Here is a 16,434-nt window from a genome sequence, read left to right as displayed (position 1 = left end):
AGTTTATAAAATCAAACCCAAAACCCCCGTGTCTCTAGATAGTATATGACGCTTAGTTTATGATAGTCAGTTGCAATCTTATTCCATGTGTTCGATATCCCTGTACTGACATTTAGCTATACTAGATCTACCATGTATGCTTGCAGGTATTTTTAGTGCTAATAAATAGTGTATCATAATTATAAATTTCAATTATTAAATTAATATTTTTAACTAAAAGAATAATAAATTTTATTCACAAAAATATTAGTATATGCTAATAATAAAAATTAGTTGTCTACGCCATCACATCAATACACATTTGCGTTACTATTCTTTAATAGTATCACAAAAAAATTACACGTATGCATTAATTTAGCATTGTCTTAGAAAATTATTTTTGGATAATTAAAATTTTTTACAATTTTATAATTATCATACAAATTTTAAAAAAGTATGTGACAAATTAAAATTTGATCTAATGTTATGATTTTAAGGCATTAACAGATACTTCCTCCTGTCACAAGGTATTTGGAGCATTTTTCTTGTGCACGAGATTTAATAAATTGATTTGTTAAAGGTTAAAGTGGAGAGAGGAAAGTAAGAGAGAGAATAAAGTAAGAGAAATCGAGTGAGAGTAAAGTAAGAGAAGGAATAAAGGTTTTACCAGAAGAGGAAATGACTCAACTATCTTGGGACAAACTAAAAAGAAATACGACCCAACTATCTTGAAACCAAGGGAATATAATATATAGAACAGGTAAGAGGTTTCTCCATAATAGAAACACTTGGTAGTTTGTATTTTAAATATAAATATTTATGTTTGGAAAATTATTAATAAAAAAATCATAACTCATAGAAATTGTAACTATAGTTAAAGAAGACACCTTAATTAGTATTCCACACACTATTTCATTTATTTTTCACTATGCGTTTTTACCCCACGGTAAAAGTATTTACTGACTTGCCTTTTTACTTTCCAGGAGCATTCTCAGAATTGGAGCACCGGTTGTTACAACGTAGATTTAAATGCACTAATTGCATTTCTCATTGTAAATAAAGGGCTTTATCATTTGTAAATGGACACTTAATATTTATTTAGACAATACTTGCATCCAAAAGAGGGGTGAGCAAGTAGACCAAAGGGTGAACAAGGGGAGGAAGAAGATGGTGTTGAAGCCCGGAGATTGGGTGTGGGTTCATTTCAGAAAAATTCATATCCCTGATAAATCCAAGGCTAAGCTTTCCCCACGAGAGGATGGATCGTTCCTTGTGTTGGAAGAGTGAACGACAATGCCTACATCATTGACCTACCCGGTAAGTGCAATGTTAGGGGAAGCTTTTGTAGTTTTTTAGGGCAGCTTTTGATGAATGTTAAACCTCCTTTGTGTGTACTCCTCTTTGATGGTTTTATCTAATTCCTTCTAGAAGATTGCTTGTTTCTTTCCTAGATAGATTCAAGTATAGGTATGCATCAATGGGGGTGTATCCATTGAATAGTGGAGCCAAATGGTGATTAGGATTAATGAAAGTCGCTTAGGGTTGTCTCATCTTTTTTATTAAGGTCTTATGGTTTTAATCCTAGTTATTAATCATTTACAGATTTTCCCATTTCTTATCTTCCATCCAATTCATGTTTGGGTCAAGTTTTTGTGGCTAGATCCACCTTATCTTTGCTTGATATTGTGTTTACTTGGTAGATCAAAACTTGTGGCATAATTCTTGGGTAAAACATATGGATCCAATCACAAATATCCTTATCGCAAGAACTATATTGCATACCTTAACATTCACTCAAAACCCGACAATGATTAAAATGCAACTACAAGGAATTTTGGATAAAATCTTCAACTTGAAGATGAGTGCTCACAATGGAGTCTTTGGAGTGACTACAAAATGATCAAAGTTTCCAAGATATTATAAAAAAAAGTCTAAAGGTTGTTCTGCCACAAAAACCAGGTCGGGCGATTTACTCCTAGTCCAATCGCCCGGGCGAGCAAATTCTTTGACTCCGGACTTTAAAACAATCAAAACGCCCGGTCAAGCATTTTTCTCCTTTGAATTTTTCCAGCCACTCGTTTCTTTCTAGACTTAACGGCTTTGGTAAAATGACCATAACTTCCTCATTTGAGCTCTGATGGGAGCGTGTATGGTACTCACGCGAAGCTCTTTCGACGATGAAGACAATTATGGTCTAGAAGAGCATTTGAACACCATCTTGATAGACATATTGACATTTGAAACAAATCCTAGTTCCAATTTGGCTCATTGGATGCCTTTACCCAGGCATGGACTGACGGTTAACCGCCGGTTCATAAACCGCAACCCCAAACCACCAGACGGTTTGGCGGTTCAAACAGTCCAGTTCAGGTTCAACAAAATATGAAACCGGAACCGTCAGTTCAACAGTTAAACCGATGATTCAATTAAAATAAAAATAAAAATTATTTATAAAATTTGATTTTTTATTTAAAAATCAATTTTTACAAATAAATGAATACAAGAAATTCATAATAGCCCATATAAATTTGATGGGCTTATGAATACTATGAAACCGTTCTTGGTTATTTCTCTTTTATAAAGACATCCTTGAATGTTTTATTTTTCACTTTCAATGTGGGACAAACTCTAATGAAGTATTTTCTTTAATAACTACATGTTTAGATCATTTATTCATTCATATTTTACCAACGTGGGATACAAAACTTTCTTTTGTCTTCTACTTTTCTTCATCTTTTGTATAATATATATAAACAAAATTATTATTTGAATATATTCTTGATAGATAAAAATAAATAATTATTGAGAAATATGATTTGTATATAGAAACATAATTATTTGTATAATAGTTATCATTAGATTTATATAATTTGTATAATAATTATTCTTTTTATGTGTATAATAGTATTTATTAGTTAACATATATACATTATTAGTTAACATATACATAAATTTATAAACATAAGCAAATCGATAATGATAAAGAACTAATGTTAATAAATTATAATAATAGAAGATAGAGTACTAATTTAGACAAATAATGATGGGAGATATATCATGTAGTTATAAATAATGACTTTTCTCCACATTGAAAGAAAGAGTAACACATCCAAGAATGTGTAACTATGAAAGAGAATAATCCAATACACTCTCTTTTAAATTAAAGGCTCAAATCCAACATTAAGTATTAGCTTTTAAAAATAAAAAAAGGTCTAACTTTAAGTATTGTTTATTGATTTTTATATGTAAATTGTAATTGTTATAAGTTCTAAGTTGTAACTTTTAGTCTTGTTCATATTTATTAATAATTATTATCAATAAAATTGCAATTTTCAACTTATTGTTTGATTTTTATTTATGCACATTTTATAGATAATAAAGACTAAAAAGATAAAAAAATATTGCTCATACTTAAACCTTTTGATTTTTAAAATGTCAACACTTAATGTTGGACTTGAGTCTTTAAATTGGAAGAGAATGTATTGGATTATTCTCTTTTATAGTTACATATTCTTGGATGTGTTACTCTTTCTTTCAATGTGGTATAAAAGTCATTATTTATAACTACATGATATATCTTCCATCATTCTTTGTCTATATTAGTACTCTATCTTCTATTATTATAATTTAACAATAAATATTATTACATGAATTATTATTCATTAGTTCTTTATCATTATGGATTTGCTTATGTTTATTAATTTATGTACTCCCCCATCCCACAAGAATATACGCTCTTTCCTTTTTAGTCCGTCCCACAAGAATATATAATTTCCAATTTTGGAAACCCTTTTCACTCTAATGAGGTGGGATCCATTCTCCACTAACAATATTTTAGTTACTTTTTTCTCTCTATCTATCTCTTACTTTTCCAATTTTTGCATTAAAACTCATGTCAAACCCAAAATGCATATTCTTTGGGGACGGAGGGAGTATATGTTAACTAATAAATACTATTATACACATTAAGAGAATAATTATTATACAAATTGTATAAATCTATCGATAACTATTATACAAATAATTACTCCCTTCGTCCGTCATCAGGAGTCTCATTCCTTGGCGGCACGGGTTTTAAGAAATGTTAAGAAAAGTGGGTGAAAAAGAGTTAGTGGAATTTGAGTCCCACTTATATATATTAGTTTTAAATGAAATGTGAGTGTAATGAGTTAGTGGAATGTGAGACCCTATTACCATTTATGGTAAAAGTTAACCGAGACTCCTATTCACGGACGGACTAAAATGAAAAAATGGGACTCCTATTTGCTGACGGAGAGAGTATTTTTCTATATACAAATCATATTTCTCTGTTTATTTTTATCTATCAAGAATATATATTCAAATAATAAGTTGATTAATATATACTCCCTCCGTCCCATAAAAATATGTGTACTTTCCATTTTTGTCCATCCCACAAAAATATGTGAACTCCATTTTTGAAAAGTTATATCAATTAAATAATGTAGGTCCCACTATCCACTAACTCTACTTTAACTACCATTCTCATCCTCTCTTTTACTTTACTATATCATTTTACTTATCTCTCTTACTTTACCAATTTTATCTTAATTCTCACGCCATCTCATCTGTCCATATTTTTATGGGACGGATGGAGTATTATGCAAAAAATAAAGAAAAGTAGAAGACAAAAAAAAGTTTTGTATCCCACATTGGAAAAAGATGAATGAATGATAACATGTAGTTATAAAAGAAAATACTTCAACATATTTTTGTCTCACATTGAAAGTGAAACATAAAATATTCAAGGATGTCTCTATAAATGAGAAAAACCAAGAATGGTTTCATAGAATTCATAAGCCCAAAAAAAAATTTTAAGTGAACCGCCGAGCCGACCCGGAACCGACGGTTTTGGGCCGTGAACCGGAACCGCCACTACCCCAAAAACCGGCGGTTTTGGGCCGTGAACTTGAACCACCAACTACAAATCCGGGCACGGTCCCGGTCCCGGTCCCGGATTCACATCGGAAAGTTAGCATTTATAGTAAATTTTCTTTAGTTATGCAGACTTCACCAAAAGGAGAGAATTAACAAGCCTCAAACTAGTGCAAAAGACAAACAGAGCAGCTACCGGGGGCAATTCGAGAATCAGGATCTTCCTCTGAGGCGACAACTACAAGACAGCCTAGGCATCATCCAGGCTGCTCCTGCTTCGTCTGCATACAGCCTCCGAGCGGGAAGGGCAAGCACAAGCCATCGTGCAATGTGCAACATCTGCATGACTCTCAATGCGCAAGAAGAAGCAACAGTCGGGGCGTGAGGAAGAAATTGCGCAGAGGTAAGGAGGAAGCCGAGGTTGTTAAGTGTCCACAGTCAGGCGCCATCGGAGAAAATGTAATCATTCACAGCAAATTCATATACAAAAAACTGGGCCACCTGAATAATTTCTGACCAACTGTGAAAATATCTTTATCTTCTATATAATACTATGTAAGATCACATTTCATAATGTTAAAAGAAAATAAAAGGAAAATTAAAAAAAAAATTATCGCTATCTAACAAAATCCTTCCACACTAGATCTCCGAACGGTTGAGGATGACGATCTCCGGCTTTCCTGTCGATCAAATTCATCCAACATATACGAAGATGAACTTGATCTAGGGGGTAGAGCCAGGGGCAGTGCGTGCAGACTTTGAGGGGTAATGGATGGTTTAGTTAGAGGTGTAGGCGAGCAATTTGATCGAGTAGGTGGAATGACAATCCCATTCAAACTAGGTGATCTCGACATATTCTTCTGACTAACTGATCCTGGCTCTTGCAGAGGAAATCGAGAGGTGTACTTCATGTCTTGTATAGCTTTAAGATGCTCCACTATGATTCTCATGGTTGGCCTCTCGGACGGATCTACCAGGAGACATCTTTGAGCAATATCAGCTACCGTCCGAGCTGCTTTTACAGGGAAACGGCCCTTTAGCTGAGGATCCATAATTAGGGACAACCTACAGTCATCAGCCAGGAACGGCCGACTCCATTTCACTAGATTCCTCTCTTCCTTTGGATGCCGGCTGTCAAGATTTTTCCTGCCCGTGAGCAATTCAAGAAGCACAATGCCAAAACTCCAGACATTACTCTTCGGGGTGAGCAAACCCTTCTCCAGTGTCTCCAGTGAAAGATTTGCCACAGCCTGAAACAACCAATGGACACTTTTAGCTAGATGCATAATTGTAAGCTGTGTTGCTAAGTTGAAACGATGCACAAACCCCTCCCAACTTCTCCCTCGTGTATTCACGTAAAGCAGAAGACAATGATGCTAGAAATAGTAGATATAGCACTTACAACTGAGCCACTGGAGATATCCCCCTCTGGGATGTGGCTTATGCAACCATAACCAGAAAGATTTGCACTAAAATCCTTGTCGATCTGTATATTTGCAGTTGAAAATTCATGGAACATCGCCTGTCAAGGAGCAAAAGAATAAGTTACCTGTATAATAGCAGCCAATTGATGATAGCAACAAGGATCATGTCTCAAAATATAGCATTTTAGGGATGGATGTAACGGCCATATAATGTTAGTTACCTGAAAGGGTCCTTCCTCGTGTAAAAATGTTAGACCATGCGCAGCACAGAAAGCAACTTTCATTCTACTATTCCAGTCAATAGGTGGACCATCTGATCTTCCATATAAAAGCCTATCCAAGCTCCCATGAAATAGCCTCTCATAGACCAACATCCTGTGGTCAGAGCCTTCACGAGCATGAAAACCAATCAATTTACAGAGGTATGGATGTTGTAAAGAAGCAAGGGTATTCACATCATTCACAAACTCCTTCAAACCCTGAAAGAGCATGACAATCAATGTCAGACTAGACGTGCATGACTGATAAATACAGTAGGATATCTCTACGCAGATGACAAAACTAATACAACAGACAAGAAAGCTTGCAGGAGGACAAGGACTTCAATGCTAACAGAAGCTAGCTAATGAAAGGTAATATGCTTCTTATCTGTCTCATCACCCACACACACAAAGTAATAACGAGGCTAACAGAATCTCACAACTCTATCCCAGTGAAAATATCTCGAATCAATGCAAGAAATTCAACAAATAGCCTGTGCAGAAATACCAAACAAGACATATGAAATCCAACAAACTTATACCTGATTGCAAGGGTGAAGACGGGTTACAGTGGCTTCAAGTTTTCTTGATCCAGATGCATCCTCTGCAAAAGAAGCCCGGTAGATGACAGAAGATAGACCTTCGGACATGCATCTCTCAGGAGAGAAATTATGACAAGCTGATGCAAGCTCTTCATATGAAAAGTTAACAAGTGTTCCTTTCACTGCCAGAGTTGGATGTGAAGTAGGAGGAAGCGGAAGCGGCCCAGACATATCAAGTGGGCCACTGGAATTCATCATCTTGAAGCTTGTTGTAGCCTTAAAAGAATTTGTGCCACGGGGTGACGGAAGCGGAAGAGGTTGAGGGCTTGGTGAATTATATTCTTTCATTGACCCAAAGCGACTCCTTGGTTCATCCTGTTCCTCATATTCTGTAGACGCAAGTGCATCTTGTTCTGCAGCATCAAGACTCGATGGTGCTGATAATGCTCGTGCCCTGCTACTTCTTACTCTCGTAATAGACTGAACAGGCTTCACTCTGGTTTTAAAACTTGGAGGTGCAGACTGTAAAGAACGAGTCTGGCACTGTGGTTCAGGCAATGCAGTCGGGGAATGCTCCTGTGGGTTTACACGTTTAACATAGATTGTCTGCTCGGTTTTCTTCTTCTTCTTCTTACTCTTTAAAACCGTAAAGCAGCCCATGCTGCAAGAGGAAGATATTTCCTGCCAAAAGGCATTAAATATGTTGGGACACAACATCTGATTCAATCTCTTTACCAAATGATCAAAAAAGTTACACCCTACTTACAAAGGAGTATTTGATTTTGCAACTACGGGAGACCGAGATTTAAACAATGAAACAAACTAATGCACTTTGCCATATACTCCCTCCGTCCCATAAAAATAGTCTTCTTTTTCCATTTTGGTCCCTCCCACAAAAATAGCCTCTTTCTATAAGGTAGGCTCATTCTCCACTAACAATAATTCAATCACTTTTTTTCTTTCTACGTGTCTCCTACTTTACCGATTTCACACTAAACCTGTGGCATCCCTAAAGTCCCTATTTTTACAGGACGGAGGGAGTAAGAGATATAGCATAGCACCTAGCTTATGAAGAAGTAAAGTTCCTAAGACATAAATATCACTAAATTGAGTTTCCAAATCTTGACTTTCTTACATCAAAGATGGCAACATATTTAAAATCAATCTCAGATATCGGAAATTTGCTCTGCAAAATAAAAACTAAATGCTCAACGAAAGAACATTTCTGCTTGCTTACCAATGATCTGAACCGAATTTACTAATGCCAATGACAAAAAACGTCGGTTTGCTCAATCTGATTTTGAAATTACCTAAACACATTTATTCGTGACTCAAATTTCTACAGCAAAGATTTGTGAAGTAAATTAAGAAATCAATTTAAACCAAAATCGAGTGCAGATCCAGATTTCTAATCACAAATTCCAGAGAAATTCATCACGAAATAGTAATCACTAGGAAGAAATACACGTTAAATAATCAATCAGAAAAAAAGAGCTAACCGGAAAGATGAAAGTTGAACCCCTTTTGGGCGAAGAATTGGATAATTACTTAATTCCTCGGAATATTGAGGCATCCATGAGCTGAAATTTCAAATCTTGCAGCTAGTGGAAAGGGAAAAACCCTAGCTAGAGGCGAGTCAAATGAATACTAATCTGGAAATGCAGTGAGGAATTTCGAGAGAGAAGGGTGAGGGATTTAGATGATTATTAAAAGCAAAAGCAGAAGCAGAAGCAGAAGCTGAAGAGATTAAAAAAATTAGCATATATATAGAGAGAAAGATATAGAAGAGAAGGATAGCACACTGGTCAAACCAAAAACCGATCTACTATCAAAATCATTATTGTTTTGGGCATATTATTCCAACCATCATTTCCGGACACTTTTGACCTCTCATTTCTTTTTAGGATAACCCCATGAAATTACCTATATACCCTTGTGTTAATTTATTAAGGTTTCTTTGATTACATTCATATTTTAATAATTTTAAAAATAGAAACTTTTTAATCACGGCGGGTAACACAATTAGTAAATTAAAGGAGAGATAGTATTGTTACTGGTTGAAGTATTGTGCGTGGAGAATGAATTGATCTTATTAGAATAGTTTTTAATTTTAAGAAACAGATCAAAACATAAATTGTTTCGACGAAGTTAGTGCAAAATTGTGTCGCATATAAATAATTATCGATTATTTACTTTGTTGTCCCAAGCAAAGCATGTGCACACAAAATTTCTAACAATCTTCCTTTCAAACTCCATACTCAACAATCTTCCACTTGGAGACTGGTAACTCAAAATATAATCATATTTTCTTCATCTCCTACATGTGTTTGTTTGGTATCGTCTAACCTTTTCTTTTAGTTACGAGACCAATTGAGGCTATGTATAACTTCAGTTTCTCTAAGGTCGCCACCTTAGTGAATATACATGCTGGATTCTTGCTTACAAGTATCTTATCAAGTTGCATGATTTTCATCTCCAATAAGTGTGGAATGTAATGATACTTCAACTTGCATGCTTTATCCCTGAAATATTTGGATTCTTTGTCAAGAAAATTACACTTTAACTATCATTGTAAAGTATTGTACTTTTGTCATCCTTCTAAAGTTCATCCAAGAAACGATGCAACCATATTGATCTCCTTACTTGTTTGTATTACAACTACATACTACGTCCCTGTCGTAGACAAAAGCAACGATCTTCTACAATTTACAACTTCATGAAATAGCAGTACCACCATATGATTGCATTCTTCTCCCATCAGGATCACTGAATGTTAAATTTGCATCACTATAACATGCTAACTCAAAATTCTTGCCGTTGAAACATAAAATCTTCCTTGTGGTACTCTTAAGAATAGAAAGATCCATTTAATATTTCACAATGTAGCTTGCCCGGATTACCCATGAACCGACTTAATACTTTAACTTCTTGTGCAATATTCAGTCTTGTACACACTATGACATACTCCCCCATCCTATAAAAATATGTGCACTCCCATTTCCCTTCGTATAGAAATATGGACATTTCCTTTATGGAAAGTTGCATCCAACTCATTACCCATATACATCAATTGATTTACAATTTATACCACTATAGCCCACCATTACAACTCATTAAACACTAACAATAATATGGGTCTCACAATCCACTAACAGTACTTTAACTACCCTTCTTCTCTTCTCTCTTACTTTACCAATTCTGGATTAATTCTCAAGTCATTTCAAATGCACATATTTTTGTAAGACATATGGAGTACATTATATGGTAATTGCTGAAGCATAGGAAACTTTCATAATATCAATACGTTCCGCTCTTGTACTCGATGACTCCTTAGAGCAGCCACAACGGCGAGCTGCAGCTCGTCCGTCCGTCCGTGCCAGTGGCACGGAGACGCTGTCCGCCGCTGCGCTCGCGCCGCTGGCACGGCGCTGCTCGATGCATCGAGCACGTCCGTGTCAGCGAGCAGGCGACGTGGCAGGCGGTGATTGGCCAACGGCATAGCCGTTGGCAATTTGATTTTTTTAAAAAAATTAGTTTTTAATTAAAAAAACCAATTAAAAATAAAAAAATATTTTCCCACTTCCTAAAAAATTATATCCGTTTTCTACCCACTTTTAATTTATTTTTCAATTTTTTTCCCCCAAAAATACACATTTTCATCTATAAAACCCCACTTTCACACCCAAAAATTCACACCACAATGTACAATTCTCATCTACATTCTCTCATTTCCATTCTCATCTACATTTTCTCATTTCCATTCTCAATCTTTCTTCCACTCCTACAACATAACAATGTCCGGCCACGACGATCACCCCCCGGGCTCCCACGGTTGGAAACCCGATTGGTTCGGTTCACAACCGTTTCCTAGTCCGGAAATAGAATATTCGGCCCCTCCTCAAACCCAAAGTTCGGGAGTTCCGGGTGGCTACCGGCCTTACTCGATCGACGACCAAGATGCCCCCGAAGGGCAATACGGGTGGACACCCGAGCCTAGAGCGAGGTCGAGCGGCCCCTCCCAAACTCCAACTCCTCCTACTCGCGGTGTCCGCACATCGTACACTCCGGCAGAGATGGAGCAATTGTTCAAGGCGTTCTTGTCAATCTCCGAAGATCCGGAGGTTGGCACGAACCAATCCGGCGATCATTATTGGTGGCGCATCTGTCGCCGATACAATGAAAACCGGCCGGCGGGAACAATCGAGCGCAACGAGAGTATGGTGTGCAACGCCATATACAGAGCCAACAAAGAAATCCAAAAGATCCAGGGGTATTACCTCCAGGAAGAGCGGTCGGCGGGGAGCGGCTGGAGCGAGGTCAACATCAACCTACCAAGTACCACAACATTTGGCAGGAGACGCGGTCGCATCCGAAGTATAAGGGAGGCGTAACATCCTACTCTAGCGGCTTCTCCAAACGACCAAGGTCGGTATTCCTATCTAACACCGGCTCCGAAGACGTGGCTAGCCAACTTGCTGGAGCTAACTTGAGTAGCTCCGACGCCGGCCGGAGCGGTTCCCAATGCCGACCCCTGATAAAGCTCATTTCATGCATCGGTTTAGGGGTAAAATGTACGCTACTTGATCGTTTATCGTGCAAAGCAAGTGTTAAATGTGCAGGAATGCCGCTTGACCAAGGCAACAAGGCCAAACTGATCAAGCAAGTACAATAGGTGAAAAGAGGCCAGCAATCGGGGGAGTTAATCAAGGGGAGTAACCAAGCAAGCAAGGAGAGGACCACAGGCTTCCAGAAGAAGGACACGCGAGGCAATGAGCTGGATGGTGTGCATCATTCTGTTAGAAAGGACAACGTTCTAGAAGGGGACACGTGCTGATATATGAGACGCAAGGATGGAGCTGAGTCATGAATCTGTTACTGAAAAGCGTCGTCATTCTAGAAGGAGAGCACGTAGCAATCGACGAGTTGCTCACACTCAGCGTGAGCGAATATTCCCTGCCAAGATCATTATCCAGCTGGAGGTCGTGCCTATAAATAGAGGATGTGCCACCACATTAATAGGGGGATCCTTTACTTTCCGTCTTTAGTTTAGTTTAGCTTAGCTCTCTAGATTAGTTCAGTTCTATAGATAGCTTAGATAAAGTAATGCTTAGTTAGAAAGGGTGATCGAAGGAGCGCTGTAGAATACTTGATATCTGTCGGCGTATTCTTAAGTTTCCCGCCGAGGATCTCCTCGGTTTTACTTGCTTTCGTATTTTCTGAAGTGTTAGCTTAGTTTAAATTTCACGTTGTACTGTTCTGATTTTAGTTTTAATCAAAGTTGCTTTCGTTTTCATCGTGGTGTTTACTGTTTCACGTAGTTAATTTTCATTTCAGTCTGAAATTGACCCAGTAGTTAACATTTCCTTGATCAAGTTAGTAAGTTAAATTCTGTCTAGAGTAAAATCAGTAGGTAAAAACTCCCAAAGTTAAAGCGTGGCAGCAGCCAACCCCCTGTTCACTACTCACACACTTGATACACTAGCTTCTCTGTGGGATTGACCCCGAACTTGCCGCTTTACTGTTAAAGTAGTGCAAAATTGGGAGTTTATAAATTACTTTGGTAGGAAACGAGTGAGAGCGAGATTGCATTGATCAAGTGGCAACGACATTGGTTAACTGATCCAACTGGTTCGGTTATCTTCCAAATAACTTGATACATACTCTATTCGCGCCCATTCTCGAGGCCCCTTCCAAAATGGCGCCGTTGCCAGGGAAGCATGATGTTATTTTATGTTTGTGTGTAGCGCATAGGTGTATATAATTTTGTTTCTTTCTTTTCTCATTTGTTTTTTTTTCTCTTCTTTTGTTGATGAGAAGGTACCACCGCGGCAGCCACTGGAACCACCCTCTTATATACAGAGGCACTAACGCTCATTGAAGAATCCAGAAAGCCGGCGTCGTTACCACTCGTTACAGAGCCGCACTAGCAGCAGCAGCAGCTGTTGACCAACTGACCAGCGAAGAAGAAGGAGAGTAGAACGTGCAACCTAAACCATCACCACTTGAACGAGCAGAAGCAGAGATGGTCCTCGTCGCCGACGACTCAGGAATTGGCTCTCTGCACGCTCATGATGAGAAGGAGCCCACACATGCCATTGCCGTTACTCCTGGGATGCGGACCATCGCGATCAAGTCCGGAGTACTGGCCGTTTTATCCCATTTTTATGGCCTTTCAAAAGAGTGTCCGTACGCCTTCCTGGAGGAATTTTGCCGATACTGTGCTATCCAGCCTGTATAGGCTGAAAGCTATCCCTTTCGTCTTGAAGGGTGATGCTGGAGTATGGCTGTCGAGACTGCCAGAAGGGTCCATCAAAACATGGGCCGAGTTCCGAATGATCTTTCTAGATCATTTCTTCCCCGAGTCAAAGATAAGTGCCCTCAAGAGGGAGATTACAGAAGCCAGACAGGAGTACGATGAGCCCCTCGGCCAGTATTAGGATAGATTCCAATGGCTGCTTCAAGCATGACCCAACCACAAGCTGAGGGAGCGGGAGATCTATTCGATCTTCTATGGTGGACTGACAGTCGATGGCAAGAATGATCTAAACCTCGTAGCTCAGGGGGATTTCTCAAAGACCCCATTCAGCTAAGCCAAGAACATCCTGGAGAGGCTCATCGAGGCCAAACGCTCGTACGAAATGTCCCGTGGCCAGTACAGAAGGGGTGCGGTGCACGCAGCCGAGGCGCGCAATAACGAAAAGATGGAGGCTCGATTTGAGCAAATGGAAAAGAAGCTGCTTGAGGCAGTGGAGAAAGCCAGACCACCTCCACCCCCTTACACCGACAGAGACACAGTATGCGCCGCCACCGCCTCCGCCAGAGGAGTATCACTACTACTATTGCGAATTCCCCCTTGAGGTAGAGCCACTGCCCCAAGTAAATGCCGTTGGCCATTGGAACGCAAATGGCAACAAGATCCAGGGAAAGCAAAGAGATGCCCCATGGAGAGATCACCCAAACTTTCGATGGACTGACCAGAACCAAAGCCATCCACCACAACCCTCAACACAGCAGATGCAACCCTCTTAAGGGCAGCCCCACTGGCATGCTCGAATCCAGGATAAACCAAACACTGGAGGGAACATAATACAAAGCGGAACTCAAGGGAACTGGTCTAATGGAGGACAACCCAACTGGTCAAGCAGACAATCAGGGGGAAATTGGGGATACAGACTTCAGGGCCTACAGTCAAGCAACCAGGGAAGACAGCCAAACAATCAGATGGTCAGCTACGTTCCACCACACCAACGGGGAAATCTGTACCCTGGAAATCAACAGCACAATCAGCCGCAATACCAACAAGAACATTATGGGCAATATGACTACCCGCAGCCCAACTACAGTAGGGGACCGCCGAATCAAAGATACAACCGACACCCCAACGATAGTCAGGGAGATATGATAGTACCGCACCATCCTAACAATGCAATGCGGGAAATCCAAGAGGCTCAGAAGGAGCAGCGGGCGGCGTTGGAGATGCTGACAAAATAACTTTCTCAAGTTGCGATGTCACTGGGCGAGCTAAGGGGAAATGAAGGAAGGATTCCAGCCACTGTGCAGCCACCTGGTCGAGAAAACATTAGCGAAGTAACCCTGAGACCAGGAAAAGCCTACCAGGGCCCTACTCCACCTACGGAATCTCCAGCATCTATGTCTGGGCCGAGCCATGAAGGAGAAGGAGAATCCAGTGGAGCAGAGCAAGCAAAAGGGAGTGAAAAGGGCAAGGCAAAAGTGGGAGGTGAATCCTCAGAGGAAAGTCAGAGAGAGGAAACTGAGAAAGTTAAGCCATATCCGTACCGTGGAATGGTGACAAAAAAGAGGGATGCCACAATCGATGTGGCAAGTATGTTCAAGGACGTGAAGATGAAGGTGCCACTCTTGACTGCGTTAAAGATGCCCCCGATCAGCAAATTTATTAAAGACTACCTGGCAGGGAAGGTCAATGAGGAAGGTAGAATGATTGCAGATGAGAATATCTCTGTCGTGATCCAACGGAGTGATCTTCCTTTAAAGAAAACCGACCCAGGGATGTTCACTCTCTCGATTTCAATCAGAGATATTCAAGTAGAGCACGCGATGTGCGATCTCGGGGCATCCATCAATGTGCTGCTATATACTATCTATGAGAAGCTGGGAGCAGCCAAGCTCATTGACACTGACATAATGATCCAGTTGGCCGACAAATCGTGTATTCACCCTGAAGGAATTCTGGAGGATGTTATTGTGAAGGTGAATAACTTTCTGTACCCAGCCGATTTTTTCGTAATCAAGATGACGGAGCCAGTAGCAAGGGAGTCGAGTGGAGTCCTACTGGGACGGCCGTTCCTGTCTACGACCAGCACCATTATAGACGTCCGTAATGGGATGACAAGCTTGGACTTCAATGGAGAACAATTCACGTTCAATATAGATGAAACCATGAGGAGGCCAACCGACAACGAGAACATATACTCGGTAGATGTGACGGAACCCTTAGTACAAGAATTTTTGGAGGAAGAATTCCTAAAGAGGCAGTTCATTGACTCCGCTGTAGAAAGAAGTAGAAGAGTGGTATGATACCATGAAGGTCGGAGAGATGGACGACCAGGCCATTACGAAAGCAATAACGGATTTCTGCGAGCGCCCGAAGCCAGCTGGGTCAAGTGGGACAGCTCAAGTATCTAGCCTAGCAAAGCGGCTAGATCAAGGCAAGCCACTGGAAAAAGAAGTGGCAGAAAATCCTCTGCCTACTGAAGAGCCAAAGCCCGCGAAGGAGTTGAAACCCCTTCCAGCACATCTTAAGTACGCCTATCTGGGGGAGGAAGAAACAATGCCCGTCATCATCAATAGTCAGTTGACCCAGGGGCAGGAAGACATATTGCTGGAAGTGTTGAGAAAGAATTAGAAGGCTATCGGGTGGAAGCTGACAGATTTGGTGGGCATCAGCCCAGACTTGTGTATGCACCACATCCGACTGGAAGAAGGAGCTAAGCCGCATCGCGACCAACAACGGAAACTCAACCCCAACACGAGGGAAGAAGTGCTCAAGGAAATTGTCAAGTTGGTATTGATCGGAATTATCTACTCCATTCCAGATAGTAACTGGGTCAGCCCAGTACACATGGTGCCTAAGAAAGGAGGAATCCAAGTCGTGAAAAATGAAAAAAATGAGTTGATTCCGACTAGGCCGGTCATGGGGTGGAGGATGTGCATAGATTACAGGAAGCTGAACCAAGCTATAAAGAAGGATCATTTCCCTCTGCCATTCATTGATCAAATGTTGGAGAAATTGGCAGGGAAGCAGTACTTCAGCTTTTTGGATGGTTATAGTGGCTACTTCCAGATAGCTGTAAATTC

At 39.9% G+C, this 16,434-nt stretch overlaps 2 protein-coding genes across 2 annotated transcripts; one reads left to right on the top strand and one right to left on the bottom strand.

Annotated features, from left to right (window-relative positions):
* Window positions 1-5,319: 5,319 nt before the first annotated feature.
* On the bottom strand, window positions 5,320-8,918 carry LOC121799285 (probable serine/threonine-protein kinase PBL18). Its single transcript, XM_042198605.1, has 5 exons — window positions 8,598-8,918; window positions 7,099-7,779; window positions 6,518-6,775; window positions 6,275-6,394; window positions 5,320-6,122 (listed from the first exon to the last, which is right to left on the bottom strand). The coding sequence occupies exons 2-5, from the start codon at window positions 7,756-7,758 to the stop codon at window positions 5,493-5,495; spliced, it is 1,668 nt and encodes a 555-aa protein (XP_042054539.1). The 5' UTR covers window positions 7,759-7,779; window positions 8,598-8,918; the 3' UTR covers window positions 5,320-5,492.
* Window positions 8,919-14,604: 5,686 nt separating this feature from the next.
* On the top strand, window positions 14,605-15,654 carry LOC121800912. The gene has a single exon (XM_042200402.1). The coding sequence runs from the start codon at window positions 14,605-14,607 to the stop codon at window positions 15,652-15,654; it is 1,050 nt and encodes a 349-aa protein (XP_042056336.1).
* Window positions 15,655-16,434: the final 780 nt, after the last annotated feature.

This window comes from Salvia splendens, chromosome 4 (genome assembly GCF_004379255.2).
Source record: "Salvia splendens isolate huo1 chromosome 4, SspV2, whole genome shotgun sequence".
NCBI lineage: Eukaryota > Viridiplantae > Streptophyta > Magnoliopsida > Lamiales > Lamiaceae > Salvia > Salvia splendens.
This window is presented reverse-complemented; position numbering and strand designations above follow the sequence as displayed.